This window comes from Zingiber officinale, chromosome 6A (genome assembly GCF_018446385.1).
Source record: "Zingiber officinale cultivar Zhangliang chromosome 6A, Zo_v1.1, whole genome shotgun sequence".
Lineage (NCBI taxonomy): Eukaryota > Viridiplantae > Streptophyta > Magnoliopsida > Zingiberales > Zingiberaceae > Zingiber > Zingiber officinale.
Genome location: NC_055997.1, coordinates 31534340 through 31556084, shown reverse-complemented (window position 1 = coordinate 31556084; position 21745 = coordinate 31534340). Strand labels below are relative to the sequence as shown.

The following is a 21745-nucleotide window of genomic DNA, read 5'->3' as shown; positions in this document are numbered from 1 at the left end:
GGAGAGTGGAGACCAAAGCAAAGGGGGGGAATGGATATCAATCTGCCATATATAAAGTCTACAATAACCAAAACAAATAGTAGGTTTATTTCCATTGCCACCATTTTCTCCATTTGTTTTGGTTGGCTTCATCTTCTTGAAAACAAGACAGATTTGCTGGTAGAAATAGAATGTTGTGGTATGATGGAGTTGGAAGGGCCAACTAAAATGCAAAATGCTCCTGCATTTTAGTATCGACTAATTTGTTTTCCTAAAAAATTTTATCTCTTCACCGTAGTGGTAAGCGCTGCCGACCATCAATGCAACTGTAGCACCTTGAGCCACAACACGAGCTCTCATCAGCTTCTGACCCAGCTCGGAATTTCCTCTCTTGAAGCTAATTATACCAGCCGTGAGTACACCAGCGGTGAGGAGTACACCTGAGAATTATTTAAGAATGGAGAAGAACAATGCAATTTACCAATAATTAATGCCTTTCACTCTTGACAAAAACTAATAGACAACACTTAAGAGTTGGATTAGAAACAAATTGAATTGGATAAAACTTGTCTTTAAATTGTAGGACCAACCCATCAAAGATTATCCAGTAACTGAAATAATAGTTTGCCTAGCATTCTTTTTCTGATTTCTTAAACAATAGAAGATGCAGATTCTTTCAGAGTCAAGAGCATCAAGAAATCGTGCCTCATCTCCTCTTCTCTTTTCATACAGGCTTAGATAACACTCAGTCACAATTATTTACATCTGATCAACTTGATTTTTTTTTTTCCACCAATCCAAGTTAAAGAAGCAGATTTTTTTAATCAGAGTAGATACTCTGTTTATATTTTTTTCTCATAGCTCTTATATAATTATCACTATATATTTCTTTCATCACTACATGATATACTTTCTTTCACAGATCCTCTATACTAAATTGTTCTTTTCACCCAGTTGCATTAAGGATATATGCTTTATGGTTTATTTCTTTGTACCTACTCTTTTGTAATTTGTACACTACATCCAATCCTTCCTACAAATGACTCCTTTTGTGAATTTTGTTCTATTCTACACATTTTGTGGAGTGAAACGTATTAGCCTAGAAGATCTAGTTTTCTTTTGAGAAATGCCCTAGCGTTTTAAATTTGTAAATCAGCTAGTTCACTAAGTCATGAGATGCAGTGATCGGTCACCACGAGAAAGAGAGACCATGCTGCTCCCTCATGATTGTGAGGGAATTAGTTGCGAGTTCTGTCCTAGTATGTCGTCATCATGGTTTCCTGTTTTCCCATATTCCTTCATATCTATATCAAATGGTTTCTTGTTTTTCCAGATAAACTGCATTACATGGTTTTTGTTTTTCCATATTCCTTATATCTACAAATACTACAATCTCTACGCTATGCAAAGCCAACTATTGACATGACATTTTAATAGAATTGTGTTAGGATCAAAAGAATTAGGATATCTCCACAATGGTATGATATTGTTCACTTTGGACCTAAGCCCTCATTGTTTTATTTTTGGGCTCGATTCAAAAGATCTCATACCAATAAAGATATCTTTCTCTATGATCATTTCCATGTGCTTTCAATGTGAGACTTTATTTGCAACCCAACAATCCTCCTCAAACGAAGAATTGCCCCCTCAAGCCTATCCACTTGATATCATTTGATCCTTGACTCACCAAGACTTTCCTGCCTCTTGGTCCAACTGACCTACTAGGACTTCCTGCCCCTCGGTCCACCTGACTTACTAGGTCTTCCTTGCCGAGCCACAACTAGGACTTCTTTGCCTAGTGTCTGATCATCTTGATCCAGACATGGGAACTACCACTTCTTTTGTTAGAGATCAATATTCCATCCACATGGCTTGGGATCTCCCACTTCTTTTGTTAGAGGTCAATATTCCATCCACATGACTCTTGTGCATAGTCGGCGGTTAGTCCTTTTGGCAGTCAAGGCTTTGATACTAATTGTCAAGATCAAAAGAATTAAGATATCTCCACAATGGTATGATATTGTTGACTTTGGGCCTAAGCTCTCATGTTTTTACTTTTGGGCTCTATTCAAAGGGCCTTATACCAATGGAGAGTCTATAATTATTTCTATGTGTTTTCAATGTGGGACTTCGTTTGCAACCTGACAAATTGCAGCAAGAATCCTTAACGAATGTGTCAATTGATAATACACCTTTTTCCCCAAGTATGAGAGATTTCTATTTAATGTTTTAGCAATTCACTGTTATATCAAGTTTGGACTTTGCTTAATGGAATATCTAGTTCATAAAAATAGCATTTCACTCATGATAAATTCTGATGGAAACAATTATTCCTATTCTTAGTTGAAACTAGAAGCTTAGGTTTCACATTCTAACAGCAAAATCAGATGTCTTTTTAACCTAACTCAGTAGTTTCGCCTATCAATCAAACAATTTATTCTGACCAATCAAAGTTGTTATTCCACAAACTGTCTTTCGAAGTCTTCTATATCCAATATATTTGCTGCACATTTCTAGCAAACCAAACAAAAGAATGAGAATGAAATATCTACTCTACTCCTTGAACCAAACTAAAAAAATGGATATTTCCATTTCACTCTCATAAGAATGACTATCAGAACCCTAATCAATTCATTCCACAAACCAAAAATGGTGCAAGTGTGCTCCTCATACACCAAGAATTCCTAGTCAATTCATTCCAGAAACCAAAAATAGTCCATGTTTGTTCCTCATACGCCATAAAAGAGTATCGTGTAATATTTCTTAAGAGTTCCGAGTGAAAAAAGCTTCCTTGGACACTTAAAAAATGGTAACTAGCAATTTCCATAAACTTGTGCAATGGTTGATCCATCATCCGTTTTCATTGTATAACAACAATAACAAAAGCAATAATAAGTCTATGACGAATCCACACTATTTAAATCCTGCCGTTTGTTTTCTTTGGCCGAACAACAAAAGTACAGTGGCATTGCCAAGTCTCTTTTTTAGCTCAGAAGGTTGCATGCCTTTGCATAGAAGGTTCGTGTAGAATGAATTCGGACGCAGTAATGGTCAAATCATGAGTTAAAATCATTAATCGAGCTGATAAATCTTAAAATCTGGATCTGGGACAGTTTTATGTCTGTGACCTAATATGTAGGGGAAAGCGATCAATCACACTGAGAAAGACAATCTAGTTAGACAAAAAGATCGCCTTTCGATATGATTTAACCTCACAGCAGATATCCGCTTCCTAGAATCCTTAGACGCGCAGAAGAAAAACCTAAATTGGGCATAATGATCACCATGTACCAAAGAAACGCAATTTTTCGATCACGGAAATACCCCGTAAAATGATCAAATCAAATGACTTTCGCCAATTCAAGAGGATCGAATTGAAAAATAGAAATGACGGCGATCTACTTACCGATAGGGACGAACGGATTCGCCCGCTTCTTGCTCTTAAAAAGCTCCTCTGTATCTGCGTCGCCAGCGCCCATCTTCCGAAGGCGACCTAACGCGAAGGCGATCAAGCTCTACCTTACTCTCTACTTCCGATTCAGCGACGCGAATACGCGGCCGTCGGGAAGCCACCGCTTTAAATTTCAATCCTACTACAAACCTAAACTTCCCGAATATTATTAAATATGTATAAATATATAAATGCATATATTATTTTAATTTTGTCCTTATATTTTTTTTTAATTTTTTATTTTATATATCCATTTTTTTATTATTTTCGGATAACCTATATAAACATTCTGCAAAATCACTTTTATAATCATTTCAGTTTGTTTTTTAAATATATGAATTTAAGGAAAGCAACTTCACTTTGCCCTTTTTACTTATGAGAGCCGATTTAAAAACTGAGGAATGCTTTCCATAGAAAAAGTTTTTGCTGTTTACTCTACGAGGAATAATGGATTAGTTATCTTTTTTACTATTCACTTGTTATCAAATAATGGACCAATGGACTTATGAATTCATCATTGGATCAATTTTTTTTTTTACCTTTTCATCTTCCCAAATTGGGCGGAAAGTCATCGTTCATACTTGCATCTCCACCTCCTTCGAGAGCTCCTCCTCGTTCGCTTCGATTCCCATGCATCTCCACCTCCTTCGAGAGCTCCTCCTCGTTTGCTTTGATTCCCTTGCAGTGCTAGTTGTTGGGATTGTTCTCCAGCCCTATCCACAACTTCAATACCAACTCCCTCAATTGTGACTTCCACTTAGACCACCTTAATCGCTATCAAAGGGGGAGAAGGAAGATTAAGTCTAGGGGAGATAGTTCAAAAAATTTTAATTTTGAATATATTTGCACCTTATTGTAAATTGCAACTTTATTTACTTAGTATTGCAATTTTATTATTTTTACCTTATGATTGTTTTACCCTAACTTAACTTGGGTTGCTCACATTTGAAAAAGAGAGAGATTGTTAGAACCCCAAGGTTGTTTTTGGTGTGATCAACCAAGTTAGATTAGATTCTATTTTGGTTTAATCCTTGTGTCTAAGTGTGCAGGAGCTTAGGAGCACAAGAAGTCGAGCGGAAGACACAACTAGCGAGAAGGACGACACGGGAAGAGAGCCGATGGGCTCGGTACGTCCAAGGGACGAGAGAACTGCGGAAGAGTGCACCGGTGGACGAGAAGAACATATACGACGTTCGAGGGACGAGAAGCCGGAGCGAAAGCTTGCTCGAGGAGAAGGCCAGAAATTGGGTTCGGGTGAGCCCTATTTCGGTTGGTCGCGATCACCCAGGTGATCGAAACAGCAAGAGAGCGAAAGGAGCTGGAGAACACTGCTAGAGGCGCCCCTCAACAAGGTGTTGAAGGCGCCTCCAAAGCAAGCCAGTGCCTCCTCTGCCTTCAGGCGGAGGGCACCCTCCATGCCTATGGAGGGCGCCCTTGAGCTGGCCAAAATAGTTGTTCGCAGCGGATAAAGTTTTATCCGCTGCCACCTAGCTAGAGGCGCCCTTCGAACCCTTGGTAGGCGCCCTTGAGCTATGAATAGAATTTTCAGGAGCTATAAAAAGACTCCTGGAGCTAGGAAATAGATCAACAATTCAAGTATTCATTTCCTAGCAATAGTCTGAGCGTTCAAAGATTGTAAGAGGCTTCTCCGCCTACACGAAGGAGATTTTTTCTAGTACTGTCATTGTCTTGGATTAACAAATATCCTGGTTGTAACCAAGTAAAATTCTGAGTATCTTTCTTTCAGTTTTTATATTGTTTATTTTTATGCTATTGCTACTAATCTAATTCCAGAACTCGAGAAAGGTCTTTAGTTATTTTTCAGGCAAAACCCTCTCCAGTCGGCCTATCCGGACCTACACTGTTTGCCACTCTTTACCTCTGTTGATTGATTAATTTAGGAATGTGCTTCATAGACTAGGACTGCTAATGTTTAAAAGGGTTTGCAAAATCTATGGAAAAATATTTACATTATTGTCTAAAATTCCCATTTCCTTAGACTTTCAAAATTAACTTTAGCATTAGTCTAGATCACATCCATAGAAAACATACACCTATAGATCTAGGACTTGAGCATCTTACAAACACACTAGATTTATCTTAATTGTGTATTGACAAACTTAGAACGACGTGAGATGTGTAGGTCCATTGTCTGGACTTAAGATTTTTATATTCGTACATCAACGCAAGTCTAGGTGAGAAATACCAAATTATAGTGATCAAGTTAAGTAATCCATCTTAGTCAAATACTAGCTGCATATATATACTTAACCTGACTAACCAAGTAAATACTGCTATCTTCTGATAGTTAGTTAATAACTAATGGTTAGACATTTAAGGACAATTTCTAGATGAATACTTTTCTTAAATAATATCAAGTTCAGGGGAGAATATTATGAAAAATACATTTCAAAATTTTTTTTCTCATCTTAAAATTTTTCCTCTTCTTGATTTTTTTTAAAAAATATATTCTATTTTCAAAATGAATTTACTTAAATGGTTAATTTTTTTTTTTTTACAATTTGTTTTGAAAAATTCATTTTCAAAAGTTGCACTGAAAATGAAACTTTGAAAAAAAAAATTACAAGTTGTTTTGAAAAATTCACTTTCAAAAGTTGCACTGAAAATGAAACCTTAAAAACTGCTTTGCAACACTTAAGAATTACCTTGAATATTTTTGCATAAGATAAACTTCAAACCTTTAAAACTATTTGCAAAATTTTTGGTAATTACTCTAAAAATAACTTCTTTGATGGTTTATTTGAAAATGTCTTGAAAAAATATTTTGAAAAATACTTTGAAAATCATTTTATCACTTTGAAAATTATTTTAAAAATTTTCTTCTTGTTCTTGGAAATTTTTTACTTATTAATCTCTTTAATTTTTTTTTTTACTTTAAAAAGTACTTTGTAACCTACAGTTTTGAAAATTTCAAATTTACCTTTACTACAAAAACATATTAGAAAAAATAACTTTGACTTACAATCTTTTGACTTAGTATTTTTTTATTCAAAACCTCTCCCTAAGTTTGAAATATACTACATTCCTTATCAATTTTTTCATGCCTACCTCCCATGCTTACTCTATATTTTTGTTTTAATTCCTCTACATATTTTTTGATAAATGCCAAAGGGGAAGGGTAAGGGTTATAAGCAAAAGATAAACTAATCTTAAAAATATTAACCCTAAAATAACTAAGAGAAAATAGAAATTACAATTACTCAACACTTTTATTCTCTTGAGTCATGCTATCTTATTTCATTTCTGCATATCCTTTCCTAACCTTAACCCAAGTTGTTATTGCATAAAAAATGGAGAGATTGTTGGTGTAATTTGCACTAATGATCTAACTCAGGTTTTGATAAATGACAAGTGAGTTAAGTTAAGTGTCTTTGTGATCTAAGTGCTTTACCAAGCATGCATCAATTGATGAGTCTGGAGGACCAGACACCAGGTTGAAATCCAACTAGGTCCACTGGACCAAATAACTGGTGCGAAGTCCAGATAGGTCAACGGGTTGACCTGATATCTGGCAAGAAGTTCTGTGGACAACCGGCAGAAGTCCAGTAACAACTGGCATGAAGACCTCATGGGTCGTGAGGCTAGTCAACTGACTGTGAATAGATAAGTGAAGATAAGTCACTGGAGGAGAGTGACTCGGTGAGGACACATTCCAGTTATAGGATAGTAAGCGTCGGTCTAGTTTATGATTATTTCGGATCCCTAAACTGAGACTTTCATTAGATTACGGTCTCAGTAGAGATAGGGTCTATTTACTTCTCAGTATCATTATGCTAACACTTGTCTTGTATTTATTATTGAACTAACATATTTTACAGGGCAAGAAGAGTACAAAAAACCTTGGATGAACAATACCCAAGGTGCCTTCCAGGGAATGGTAGGCGCCTTCAAGCAGTGGAAGGCTCCTTGGCACTATTCATAGAATGCGCCTTTAATGTATGGAAGGCGTCTTCTGCAGGATAAGAATCAGACCTCATTGCGGATAAGGGACAATTAGTTCAAGATCAAGTTTGTCGGATTGGAGGCGCCTTCAAGGCCTTTGAAGGCGCCTTCCACAACCTTTATAAGGGTTTCTCGATTTAAGCTTCTACAACAACTTTCATACAAGCTTCTACGCATCCATTTGAGGTTCCGATTGCTCCGGCTTTCTACTATGACTTTGATACAACGTTGTTGGGCCCTACTACTGCCAAGGAGTCGACCGACACCGAACCTAAGCTAACAATCTTCGAAGGTGTTGGGTAATAAACTTGTAATTTGTGTACTTAATTATTTACAAAAGGACAAGTGCAGTGTGTTGCACTTGTTTCATCTTTCTGTGTACTCGATTTCCTTTTTTGGAGGTACCTAAAAAGGTATTTTAGTGAATTATCTATCGATAGGTCCGCGAGACCTAGGTCTTAGAGTATGAGTCATCGAAGGCTTTGAACCAAGTAAATCGACCGAGTTTGTGTATTTGTTTGCCTTTTCTTTTACTTCGCTTCCTAACTTTCATTCTCCGTTGCATACTTTGCTTTTAAATTTGAAAAGAAAAGACAAGTTTTAAAAACCATATGATTCACCCCCGCCCCCTCTTACATGTGACTCGATCCAACAACAACTTCTTTCAAATTGTATCTATAATTCATACTCTCTCCAGTTCACCACGACACTAGCAAAAGTGGAAGATGATATCTTGGTTGGTGCAATATCCCTTAGGTCAAGGTTGACCTGGTTGACCAAGCTTGAGTCTTGGTTTGAGTTTCGATGTTTGACAATATATTGGGTTTAGATGATATGGACAGTGCAGGTGCAGTTGTTCATTTGGGGAGATTGTTGATACAATTCTCGTTTGGTCAAGGTTGACCAGTTGAGATGTGAAGGAGAGTCAAGTAGGTCAAGATTGACCGGATACTTGACTGGAAGGTCCTAGTGAGTGAAGCTAGGTAGGAGTAAAGTCCTGGTGAGTGAAGCCAGGCAGAGGAAAATCCTGGTGAGTGAAGCCAGGTGAAAGACCTAGTAAGTGAAGCTAGGCAGTGAGGAAATCCTAGTGAGTGAAGCTAGGTGAAAGTCCTAGTGAGTGAAGCTAGGTGAAAGTCCTGGTGAGTGAAGCCAGGCAGAGGAAAATCCTGGTGAGTGAAGCCAAGCAGAGGAAAATCCTGGTGAGTGAAGTTAGGTGAAAATCCTAGTGAGTGGAGCTAGGTGAAAGACCTGGTGAGTGAAGCTAGGTAGAAGGGAAGTCCCGGTGAGTGAAATCGGGCAATGGAAAGTCCAAGTAGGTCAAAGGGATTGACCGAATACTTGGCACGAGGAGAAAAGTCCAAGTGGGTCAAAGAGATTGACCGGACACTTGGTGAGAGAGTCCTAGCATGTCAAGGGTGACCGGATGCTAGGCATAATGTACCAACAGGTCAAGGTTGACCGGATGTTAGTTTGGGGGGCTTGGGACTTGGTTTTGGGCAAAAACCAGCGGCTGGATCGATCAGCCGATCGATTGGCTGGAGCCCAATCGATCGGCCGATCAATTGGGGAGTCCCCGCGAGAAGCCTTCGTCCCAATCGATCAGTGGATCGCGCACAGAAGCCTACTGGATCGATCAGCTGATCGATCCAGAGGTCCCAATTGATCAGTGGATCGATTGGGAAGCTACGATGTATCGCGATAAGCCCTGGATCGATCGGCCGATCGATCCAGGCAAATTCCCAGAGTACAGAGGCGCTCTGGATCGATCAGTTGATCGATCCAAAGCCTCCCCGATCGATTGGGAGCAATCCAATCGATCGGGATCTGATCGTTGGCGTAGATAAATGTCGTTGGCGTGCGTCTTCTTCGGTAGAACTTCACTGATTCATCTCAGATCTTCACTGTGCTCCCACAGCTTCTCCACAAAGTTCAGATCGCCAGTTCTTGAAGGTTCTTGGAGGTTTTCCAAGTCAAGAGGCGGATCTACAGCTGAAGAAGAAAGCTAGGGTTAGGGTTTTCTTGTAAGCTTGTGCTGTATTTTGTTTTCCTTTCCTTTTCTTCTTGTAGTGTGAACTTGTAGGGCTTCTCCGCCTTTGGTAGTTACCATAAAGGATGGTTTTCTTAGTGGAGGTGTGTGTGAATGTGTGGATCCTTGAACTAGTCACCTCCTTTGGAGGTGGATACCAAGTAAATCTACTTGTTAGCGTTGTGTGTGTTGTTTCTTGTACATTTCCGCTGCACATCTTTGAAGAAACAAGCAACGCCGACCACGAGCACGCGACGAGCTATTCACTCCCCCTTGTAGCTACATTTTGGTCATAACAAGTGGTATCAGAGCGAGGTCGCTTTTCACCGGAATCATCGCCGGAAGGGTCAAACATAACAACAAGAGCTAGAGGGTGAAGAAGTTGGAGCAAAATTATCAAAGTCAAAGAATTCAAGAAGCTCAACTTTAAGATGAAATTCAAGATAGACTTGGATTTGACACAAAGGTAGCTCCATCGTACACATCTACAAGCTTCGATCTTTGGAAATCAAGGATCGAAAACTTCTTAATGGTGGAGATAGAGCAATGGTTTGCTCTTATGGAAGGCTTCGAAGCTCCAACGAATTCAAAGGGCAAAGTTCTCAAGAGGAGCAAATGGAGCCCGGAGCAAGTCCAAAGGTACGAAGCAAATGACAAAGTAACCAAATTATTGGTTAATTTATTGCCTAGCACAATTCTATGTAAAATTAGACAATATGAAGATGTCAAAGAACTTTGGAACAAGTTGGCTAAGCTCCATGAATATGTTAGAATGTATACTAAAAGCCTAGCTTTTGGTATAAAATATTTATCTAGAAATAAGAATCACATTGGTCAAATGTCTACATTTGTGATAAATGTAGTTGTTCAATTAATTTATATTGTAGATAACATGGTGTGTGGTGTCACACACAGAAGATCATGTTATCAGTACCTTATAAATTATAAACAGTAGCTCACGACCATGATGGAAAGGAACAAACCATTGGAAGGTCGTAGTGTAATTAGGTGTTAGTTTATCTTAACTATATAATTACACTAGTACACTAAGGGTGTATTGAGTAGGACCATTAGAGGTCGTTTCTTTTATACTGACTTTATAAAGGAACAAAGACCTCAGTTATTATGGAAGTGTGTGCTCTTAATCCTAATATAATAACAATCACATATATTTGATATTTATTTCTTTAATTTATCAATGGGTGAGATTTAGTTCGATGAATCAATAAGCCCGATAAGTTGGGAAATGATATCACTTATAGTGTGTGTTGTTGATTATAGAAGGAAACTGTGTCCTAGTAATCTAGGTTAAGAATGTCCCCAAGAGGAGCTCATAAGGATTGTCATGTTAAATCCTGCAGGTGGACTTAGTCCGATATGACGATGAAGTTGAGTGGTACTACTCTTGGAGCTAGATATTAATTAAGTGAGTTGTCAGTAACTTACTTAATTAGTGGACATTTGTTATCTTAAACACAGGGAGACTAACACACTCATGATAAGAAGGAGCCCAAAATGTAATTTGGGATTGGTGCGGTAGTTCAATAATAGTTCTCTAGTGGAATGAATTATTATTGATAAAATTAAGTTGTGTGTTCGGGGCGAGCACGGGATGTTTAATTTTATCAGGAGACCAAAACCAATTCCTCCTCTCGGTCCCTATCGTAGCCTCTAGTATATAGAGATTTATACCCACCGCACACCCACCTTCTTACCCATCCAATGGGGCCGGCCAAGACCAAGTGGATGAGCCATGTAGGTGGCCGGCCAAAGCTTGGGTCCCAAGCTTAGGTGGTCGGCCACTAGAATATTAAAAAGGATTTTTATTAAAATTATTTCTTATGTGGATATCATGATTTTAAAAGAGAGTTTAAAAATTAAAAATTTCCTTTTATAGCTTTCTACAAAAGATTAAGAGAAGAGATTAATCTCTTTCCTTATTTGTAGTTTAAAAGGATGGTTTTAATTTTTGGTAAAAACTTTCCTAATTTGTAAATTATCTACATGTTTAAAAGATAGTTTAAAATTTGAAAATCTTTCTTTATTTGTTGATTAAAGGAGGATTTTAAATTTTAAGAAAACTTTCCTTTTTAACCATGTTCATGATTTAAAAGAGAGTTTAAAATTAAATATTCTCTTTTATAAGTTTCTACAAAAGATTAAGAAAAGATTTGATATCTTTCCTTATTTGTAGATTAAAAGAGTTTTTAATTTATAGAGATAACTTTCTTTTTATCCACATGTTTAAAAGAAAGATTTTAATTTATTAAATTTTCTTTTTATAAACCAATCATGAAGGGATAAAAATTATTGGACAAATTTTATAAATTTCCGGAAGCAAATAAGGAAGTTTTAATTTTTGTTTAAAATTTTATTTGCTTGGAGAATTTATGTGGTGGCCGGCCATTACAAATTGAAAGAAAAATTGTTTTTAATTAAATAAATTTTCCTTTTCAATGGCAAAAGAATTAAGGAAGTTTTTATTAATTTTTCCTTATTTGTCAAGACCAAGGATTATAAAAGAGGGGGTAGAGGAGACTTCAAGGCTAAGGACTCTATTCTATTTTTCTCCCTCTTTTCCTTGGTGTGGTGGCTGGCCCTTCCCTTTCTCTTCTCTCCTCTTGTTGTGGCCGAAATCTATCATCTCTTGGAGCTTGGAGGATATGGTCGGATCAAGGAAGGAGAAGAAGGAGAGAAAGCATGCATCCCTTGGAGCTTGGTTGGTGGAAAATTCTTCATCCTTTGAAAGTTCTTGTGCTTGGCCGAAACTTGAAGGAAGAAGGAAGAAGGTGCCTAGGTGGTTCTCATCTCGAAAGATCGTTGCCCACACAACGTCCGAGGTTAGAAGAGGAATACGGTAGAAGATCAAGAGGTCTTTCTAAAAGGTATACCTAGTAATTTTTCTTTCCGCATCATACTAGTTATTTTTGGAAATAATACTAAATACAAGAGGCATACGATTCTAGTGTTTCGAATTTGTTTTCGATATAGTGTTCTTTTGTTTTTCTTTTCCTTGTGATTTGATTGTTCTTTTCGGTTGACCTAAAGTTATTTTAGGAAATTAAATATTAGCTTTCCTTAAAAGGTTTTGTGTAGTCGGTGGTGGTTGCTCCCATATCCAAGAAGGTCATGTGCCTCGCCACGTTAGTACTGGGAACCAATTTTGGAAATTAATATTTAATGGAATTAATAACTTAGGTGATTTGGATCAAACGTGTTAAGTTACGCAGGAGATCCAAGTCAAAACCTAAAAGAACAAATAGATTAAGTTTTGGATCAAACGTGTTAAGTTCCGCAGGCGATCCAAAATTTAATTTAAAAGAACACATGGTAGCTAGGAAAAGGTTCAGACCTTTGTACAAAATTTTTGTACAGTGGAACCTCTAGGTTTTCCGAGTAGCAACCAACAATTGGTATCAGAGCTAGAGTTTTGACTTTGTGTATTTGGTATTAGTTTAATTATGCACATGTCATACATAATTTAGGCAGGATAATAGTAGGATGTGCTAATTTTGTGGATGCAGGATCCAACTATTATGACTTATAGTTATTATGTGTCTGATTGGACCCTTGGACATGTCAAAGGCATTTATTGTGTGTGCATGATTGTATTATAAAATACAGCAGGAGTTGTATTTAGTTTTATTAGGATTTTATTTTTTGATCTAGTTTACATGTACATTCCTTCGAGGAATATAGGATCGAAAAATGTAAAATTCTATTTATGTCGCGGATCGAATCTTGCAAGGCGTGGAACTTTTTTGATGACTAGAGGCACAGCGGAACAAGGAGCAAGATGGATGCGACAACTAGACCCGGTGGCGGTGGCCAAAGATGGCAGCAGCTAGGGTTGGCGACACACGGAGGACAGCAATAGATAAAAGCCATAATAGTTGAAAATTAGTTTTTCTATTTATTGTTTTTTATGCTGTGTTGTGTGTGCTTGTTAGTATGCATGTTAGGTAGACTAGCATAGTCAAAATTTCTCACTTTAAATAACTAAGTGGGAGAGGGATTTATTTTAAATAAATTCCACGGTCTCCATTACTGGTTTATAAGTGATGTAACAAGTTTGCGCGTTGGCTCTGAGTGCCTTCCTCCATATCGGATGAGCTTGTTTGTAGATCACTAGATTAAACTTCCATTTTGGATGACTATAGGAAGTTAATTAAGAGCGTGTGATCTTCCCCATCGGAAGGGGCATAATCTTATTAATGGACTTAGTGTCAAGTAATGGTATACACTTAGGCACGTCTAATAGTATCCTCCCCATCGGAGTCACTGCTATTATTTGTGTGACCGAAGAAAACCAACTATTAATTTGTTAAATAAATAGGTTGACAAGATAATAAAATTAAAAACCCCTCTTACGAATGTTTGATTTTGTATACGTCCACACTATCGTGGCATACAAAATTCACGGTGTTTGAGGTAATTTTATTTGTCATAAAGATTTATTGACAAGGTAATTAATGGGTAAACTCCTCCTCTTACAAATGTTTAATTTTGTATACGTCCACACTATCGTGGCATGCAAAATTCACGGTGTTTGAGGTGTTGGTGAATTTAAATAATATTGTTTGAGGAATCAATGTTATTTTAAATTCAAAAAGTTTTGACCAAATATTTGATCAAAGACAGATCAACTATTAATTTTATTCGTCATAAAGTAAAGTTGACGAGATAATAAAATTAATGAATAAAATCTCTTCTTCGATTTTGTATACGTTCACACTATCGTGACATACAAAATTCATGGGGATTTTAAGGAGTTGATCTTGACCAAATATTTTTATGATTCTTAGGATTTAAAATGTTTGTCAATCCCCTAGTAGTCATACTATAGAAAAGACTTAGTAGCCCCAATTGTAATGATTGGAAATAGGACTTGGACATTAAGGTAGACTATCTTCTTAGAATTAAGAACAATATAGGTGTATTTAATTCATTAGTTGAAACATGTTTAGTGGTGTTATCTACCAGAACCTGGAGTGTAGATACAGATGTCATTAATCATGTCCGCAATTCATTGCAGGGTTCCAGGAAACCCGACAACTAAATGAAAATTAAAACACCGTCCACATGGGCACTACTGTAAAAATGGTAGCTGTTGCAGTGGGAGATGTTTATCTTTTGATAAGAATAAAACATGGATTTTTGAGTAATTGTCTTTACGCACCAAGTTTAGAAAGAACTAGTTTTCAGTTTCTAAACTATTCAAAGAACTTGATATTCTGTCTCTTTTAATAACAAAGTTGTTATTAAGAAAAAGAGGGAAGTTATCTGTTCTGGTACGTTGGTTAGCAATTTATAAATCCAATAACTCTCATGATGCAACAAATGGAAATTAGTAACACATCTTCTAACTTTAAGAGAAAGCAACCTTCGGAAAAGAACCAATTTTATCTTTGGCATCTAAGGCTAGGTTATATTAACTTGAGTAGGATTCATTGGTAGTTGATGAACTTTTGGGTTCATTAGTAGTGGAAATCTTTCCAACCTACGAGTCTTACTTGGAAGGAAAAATAACCAAGAACATTTTAAGTCTAAGGGGTATGAGTCAAAGATATGTTGAAATTGGTTCATTCTGATTTGTGTGATCCTATGACTATCCAGACAAGAGGTAGTATTGAATATTTCGTCTATTTTATAGACAACTATTCAAGATACAAATAAATTTACTTAATGTACCGCAAGACTAAGTACTTTGATTAGTTCAAAGAGTACAAGGCTGATGCGGAGAAATGTTAAAGTAAAAGTCACTATGGTAAGATCGTAGTGGCAACTACCTCTTGGGAGAATTTAGGAGTCACTTATCAGAAGTAGGGATTCAATCCCAACTAACTGCACCTGGTACACCCCAACAGAATGGTGTAGATAAATGAAGGTATAAGACTCTTATGGAAATAAGTAGATTGATGAGTTATTTAGAATATTACCAAAATCATTTTAAGGATATACTCTGGAAACGGAAGTGAATATAGTACCTTCCAAAGACAGAACTCTCTACTCATAGAATTGCTGAATAGGCGTAAGCCTATTTCGAAGCATATTCAGATTCGGGTAATCCAGCACATATGTAGAAGAGAGACAATGATAAGTTGGACAGGAATTCACTTGTTTGTGGGTTATCCTAGAGAAATGAAAGTAAGTTTATAGTCTTAAAACTCAGAAGGTCATTGTTAGCATCAATGACCGATTTTAGAAAAGGACTATGTAATAAACCATGTGCCCATAAGAAAATTTGTTCTTAAGGAAATAATAAAAGACATGTCTAATCTAGTACCAACTGTACAAGATGAGATACCACAAGGAAACTGCAACACGTATCACAAATGATACACAATTGCAGAAAGTGTCTTGTCGTAGTGGGAGGGTTGTTAGGCAACCTAAAAGGATTCATGTTTTGGGAGAGTTTTTGGACTCGATCCCTGGAGGACATGAACCTGATCTCCGGACATATGACGAAGCACTCCAAGATAAAGATGCAACATCTTGGCAAAGAGTAATGAATAACAGAATTAGAATATATGTATTCTAATAAAATCTGGAAGCTTGTAGAAACACCAAATGGTGTAAAAGCCTTTGGGTGTAAAAAGGTCAATTATAGGAAAAGAGGGATAGACAGGAAGGTAGAAACTTTCAAAAGTAAAGCTAGATGAAAAAGGAAACTTTTTCACTGGTAGCCATGCTTAAGTCTATCCGGATTCTTTTATCTATTTGGCAAGTGGATGTCAAGACAGCATTCCTTAATGGAAGTCTTGAAAAAAGCATCCATATAAAGCAACCAGAAGGGTTCATTGTAAAGGGCTAAGAGCATCTTGTGTGCAAGCTCAATCAGTCTATGGACTGAGGCAAAGCTTCAAGGTCTTGGAACATCCAGTTTATCAAAGTAATCCAGACCTATGGATTTAGTGGTGGTGTTTCTTGTACTATACGTAGATAACATTTTTGGTAGTTGGAAACAATATCAAAATATTGTCAGAAGTAAGGGTATGGTTGTCCAAATAATTCGATATAAAGGACTTGGGAGAATGTATATATTTTTGAGATCAAAGTAATAAGGGATCGCAAGAAAAAAATATATATTACTTATCCCAAGCTTAATACATCGGAAAAATCCTTGCTCGTTTTTAGCATGCAAAACTCCTAGAAAGGTTTCTTACCTTTTAAGCATGGAGTGTCTTTATCTAAAGAGATGTCTCCGATGACATCAAAGGAGATTGAGGACATGTAGGCAGTTCTTTATGCTTCGGCAGCTAGACAACCTAATGTATGCTATGCATGAGATCAGAAATCTGTTTTGCCAAGGGCATAGTTAGCAGATATCAAAGTAACCCTAGACAAGGACATTGGACTGCAGTAAAGCATATATTAAAAGTACCTTAGAGGCACTAGAGATTATATGCTAGCTTACAAGGCAGTTAATTTGGTTCCTGTAGGTTGCACGGATTTTGACTTCCAATCGGATAGGGACAATAATAAGTCGACCTCGGGGTTTTGTGTTTACTTTAGGAGGAAAAGTCATAACTATGGAAGAGTGATAAGCATAGGTATTTTTCTGAACTCCACCATAGAAGCTGAGTATATGGCAAGCCTCTGAGGTAGCCATAAAAGATGAATGACTTAATAACCTCAAGATAGACTTAGATATGATTTCTAGTTTGTCCAAAGATTATTACAATTTATTGTAATAATAATGGTGCAGTAGCAAACTCGAAGAAACCATGAGTCTATAAGGCAAGTAAAACACAATAGAGCGCAAGTACTACCCAATACGAGAAATTGTATAACGAGGAGAAGTTGTTGCCGCCTAGATTGTATCAGATGATAACCTAAGGTCCTTAAGGCAAGAGCTTTTTGAAAGGCATGGGAATCAGATGTATGGCAGCAGATATGACATCTTAGTCTTTTAGTATAAGTGGGAGATTGTTAGAATGTATACTAAAAGCCTAGCTTTTGGTATAAAACATTTATCTAGAAATAAGAATCACATTGGTCAAATGTCTACATTTGTGATAAATGTAGTTGTTCAATTAATTTATATTGTAGATAACATGGTGTGTGGTGTCACACACAGAAGATCATGTTATCAGTACCTTATAAATTATAAACAGTAGCTCACGACCATGATGGAAAGGAACAAACCATTGGAAGTTCGTAGTGTAATTAGGTGTTAGTTTATCTTAACTATATAATTACACTAGTACACTAAGGGTGTATTGAGTAGGACCATTAGAGGTCGTTTCTTTTATACTGACTTTATAAAGGAATAAAGACCTCAGTTATTATGGAAGTGTGTGCTCTTAATCCTAATATAATAACAAGCACATATATTTGATATTTATTTCTTTAATTTATCAATGGGTGAGATTTAGTTCGATGAATCAATAAGCCCGATAAGTTGGGAAATGATATCACTTATAGTGTGTGTTGTTGATTATAGAAGGAAACTGTGTCCTAGTAATCTAGGTTGAGAATGTCCCCAAGAGGAGTTCATAAGGGTTGTCATGTTAAACCCTGCAGGTGGACTTAGTCCGACATGACGATGAAGTTGAGTGGTACTACTCTTGGAGCTAGATATTAATTAAGTGAGTTGTCAGTAACTTACTTAATTAGTGGACATTTGTTATCTTAAACACAGGGAGACTAACACACTCATGATAAGAAGGAGCCCAAAATGTAATTTGGGATTGGTGCGATAGTTCAATAATAGTTCTCTAGTGGAATGAATTATTATTGATAAAATTAAGTTGTGTGTTCGGGGCGAGCACGGGATGCTTAATTTTATCGGGAGACCAAAACCAATTCCTCCTCTCGGTCCCTATCGTAGCCTCTAGTATATAGAGATTTATACCCACCGCATACCCACCTTCTTACCCATCCAATGGGGCCGGCCAAGCTAGCTTGGAACCCAAGCTAGGGCCGGCCAAGACCAAGTGGATGAGCCATGTAGGTGGCCGGCCAAAGCTTGGGTCCCAAGCTTAGGTGGTCGGCCACTAGAATATTAAAAAGGATTTTTATTAAAATTATTTCTTATGTGGATATCATGATTTTAAAAGAGAGTTTAAAAATTAAAAATTTCCTTTTATAGCTTTCTACAAAAGATTAAGAGAAGAGATTAATCTCTTTCCTTATTTGTAGTTTAAAAGGATGGTTTTAATTTTTGGTAAAAACTTTCCTAATTTGTAAATCATCTACATGTTTAAAAGAGAGTTTAAAATTCAAAAATCTTTCCTTATTTGTTGATTAAAGGAGGATTTTAAATTTTAAGAAAACTTTCCTTTTTAACCATGTTCATGATTTAAAAGAGAGTTTAAAATTAAATATTCTCTTTTATAAGTTTCTACAAAGATTAAGAAAAGATTTGATATTTTTCCTTATTTGTAGATTAAAAGAGTTTTTAATTTATAGAGATAACTTTCTTTTTATCCACATGTTTAAAAGAAAGATTTTAATTTATTAAATTTTCTTTTTATAAACCAATCATGAAGGGATAAAAATTATTGGACAAATTTTTATAAATTTCCAGAAGCAAATAAGGAAGTTTTAATTTTTGTTTAAAATTTTATTTGCTTGGAGAATTTATGTGGTGGCCGGCCATTACAAATTGAAAAGAAAAATTGTATTTAATTAAATAAATTTTCCTTTTCAATGGCAAAAGAATTAAGGAAGTTTTTATTAATTTTTCCTTATTGCCAAGACCTAGGATTATAAAGAGGGGGTAGAGGAGGCTTCAAGGCTAAGGACTCTATTCTATTTTCTCCCTCTTTTCCTTGGTGTGGTGGCCGACCCTTCCCTTTCTCTTCTCTCCTCTTGTTGTGGCCGAAATCTATCATATCTTGGAGCTTGGAGGATGTGGCCGGATCAAGGAAGGAGAAGGAGAGAAAGCATGCATCCCTTGGAGCTTGGTTGGTGGAAAATTCTTCATCCTTTGAAAGTTCTTGTGCTTGGCCGAAACTTGAAGGAAGAAGGAAGAAGGTGCCTAGGTGGTTCTCATCTCGGAAGATCGTTGCCCACACAACGTCCGAGGTTAGAAGAGGAATATGGTAGAAGATCAAGAGGTCTTTCTAAAAGGTATAACTAGTAATTTTTCTTTCTGCATCATACTAGTTATTTTTGGAAATAATACTAAATACAAGAGGCATACGATTCTAGTGTTTCGAATTTGTTTTCAATATAGTGTTCTTTTGTTTTTCTTTTCCTTGTGATTTGATTGTTCTTTTCGGTTGACCTAAAGTTATTTTAGGAAATTAAATATTAGCTTTCCTTAAAAGGTTTTGTCTAGTCGGTGGTGGTTGCTCCCATATCCAAGAAGGCCATGTGCCTCGCCACGTTAGTACTGGGAACCAATTTTGGAAATTAATATTTAATGGAATTAATAACTTAGGTGATTTGGATCAAACGTGTTAAGTTCCGCAGGAGATCCAAGTCAAAACCTAAAAGAACAAATAGATTAAGTTTTGGATCAAACGTGTTAAGTTCCGCAGGCGATCCAAAATTTAATTTAAAAGAACACATGGTAGCTAGGAAAAGGTTCAGACCTTTGTACAAAATTTTTGTACAGTGGAACCTTTAGGTTTTCCGAGTAGCAACCAACAGAAGAACCCTCCACTGTACCGAATCAAGAGGAATCCAAAGAGGGTGACTCATTGGAGCAAGACCAACACGAGGAGAATTCGAAGTTGAGAAATACTCAACTTCCAAAGAAGAGGAAGTCCAAGAAGCTTCATCTTCAAAAGAATGCAATGAAGAAGGCAAGGAGGGAGCATACTCCTTGTTTCATGTACAAGATGAGGATGAGGAAGCCTCCACCTCTAGGATTGAGGGGGAGCATTTTTCATTGACACCGGATCAAGAGCAAGAAGAAGCCTCCACATCCGGGTCAAAAGAAAAAAAGGATGAAGAAGCTTCCACCTCCACAAGTCAAGACAAATCTATTGGAGGAGTATCAAGTTCGGATCAAGAGGAAGCTTCTACCTCCGGATCAAAAGGAGAAGAAGCCACCCCTACAAGCAAAGGTATAACAATTTCAATAGAAAATAACAAAAATCATATTATTTACTTTGAGTGTAGGGAAAAAGGACACATTACAAAAGTAAATGCTCTAAATTGGCCAAGAAGAAGGGCCAAGTGGCACAAAAGGGCAAGGAGAAGCCCAAGGAGACCGCTCCCGGAACAAAGAGGAGCAAGGAGCACATTGTGTGCTTTTTGTGCAATCAATAGAGACATTACCGGAGTCAATGTCCTAAGGGGAAGAAAGCGGTCAAGGCTCAAGGAGGAAGCTCAACTCAAGGGGGAGCCTCCAAGGTAAAAAGGAAGGTATCATTCATTGAACCTATCCCCTTAAATAATGGTAAAAAGCATGATAGTTCTAATTTATATCATTTCAATGCTATTTACCATGAAAATAGGAGGCATGATAAAGTTAAGGAAAATCATGTAGCTTATCATGCTAAAACCTCTCAACCTAGGTTTAGAAAGGTAGATAGGAATTTAGGCAAGAACCCTAAGGATTCTAGGTATTTGCCTAAGAAGAAGAAAAATCAAGGTTTTAGTGAAAAACCTAAGGTCGAAGAATTATGGAAGGAAAATCAAGTCTTAAGGTCAAGACTTGACAAATTAGAGAGGACTCTTAGAAAAATCACAAATATGACACAAGGGTCCAAGAGTCAAAACCTAGGTCTAGAAGTATCAAAGTCATCCAATGGTTATAAGGGTTTGGGATACAAACCTAAAACCAAGAAGGATGTAATTTCTTACCATAGGGTTCCATATAGTTATGGAACCAACCCTAGGCCTACTGAGCAAGCCAAAAATACTAGGGAGGTCATCCCTAAGAGTATTTTTACGACACATGTGACTAAGACTTCTAAGAAGTCTATGAAAGTCACTAAGAAGGTCACAAGGGAAGCAATCCCTATGGTTGACCTAGAAAATGTGACCAAGGCTTCTAAGAAGTCAAACAAGGTCACTAGGAAGGTATCTAGGGAAGTTATCCCTAGTGAGTACCTAGAGAATCCAAGGAGCACCAATAGGTTTTGGGTTCCTAGGAGCATCTTCTCTAACCCATAGATGGGTTAGAGAGTGTCAACTCTAAGTGTAAGGGTAGTTAACCCGATCATGATGAAGTTGGCACTCAAGGAGCATTTTCAAGGTTATTATTAACTTTTGAAAATGAAAAGGATAAAGGGTTTACTCTTGGAAAGAGTAAAATGTGTCATATTTTGAGAAATTGGATGAAATTTTAAATGACACAATTTAAGAAAATAATAAGAACTACCAAGTTGAGATTTTGGTATGTTCTTAGAAAGTAAAAGACAAAT

General features: G+C 36.8%; 1 protein-coding gene across 1 annotated transcript; it reads right to left on the bottom strand.

The window, feature by feature from the left end:
- Window positions 1–20: 20 nt before the first annotated feature.
- Window positions 21–3590, bottom strand: LOC121996221 (RING-H2 finger protein ATL48-like). The gene is made up of 2 exons (XM_042550100.1): window positions 3386–3590; window positions 21–419 (listed from the first exon to the last, which is right to left on the bottom strand). The coding sequence occupies exons 1-2, from the start codon at window positions 3456–3458 to the stop codon at window positions 238–240; spliced, it is 255 nt and encodes an 84-aa protein (XP_042406034.1). The 5' UTR covers window positions 3459–3590; the 3' UTR covers window positions 21–237.
- Window positions 3591–21745: the final 18155 nt, after the last annotated feature.

Excerpts from the sequence above, each read along its gene's own strand:
- LOC121996221 (XM_042550100.1), bottom strand. The coding sequence starts at position 3,458 with ATGGGCGCTGGCGACGCAGATACAGAGGAGCTTTTTAAGAGCAAGAAG. Across the intron at positions 420-3,385 it reads GAATCCGTTCGTCCCTATCG|GTGTACTCCTCACCGCTGGT; the intron begins GTAAGTAGATCG and ends AATAATTCTCAG.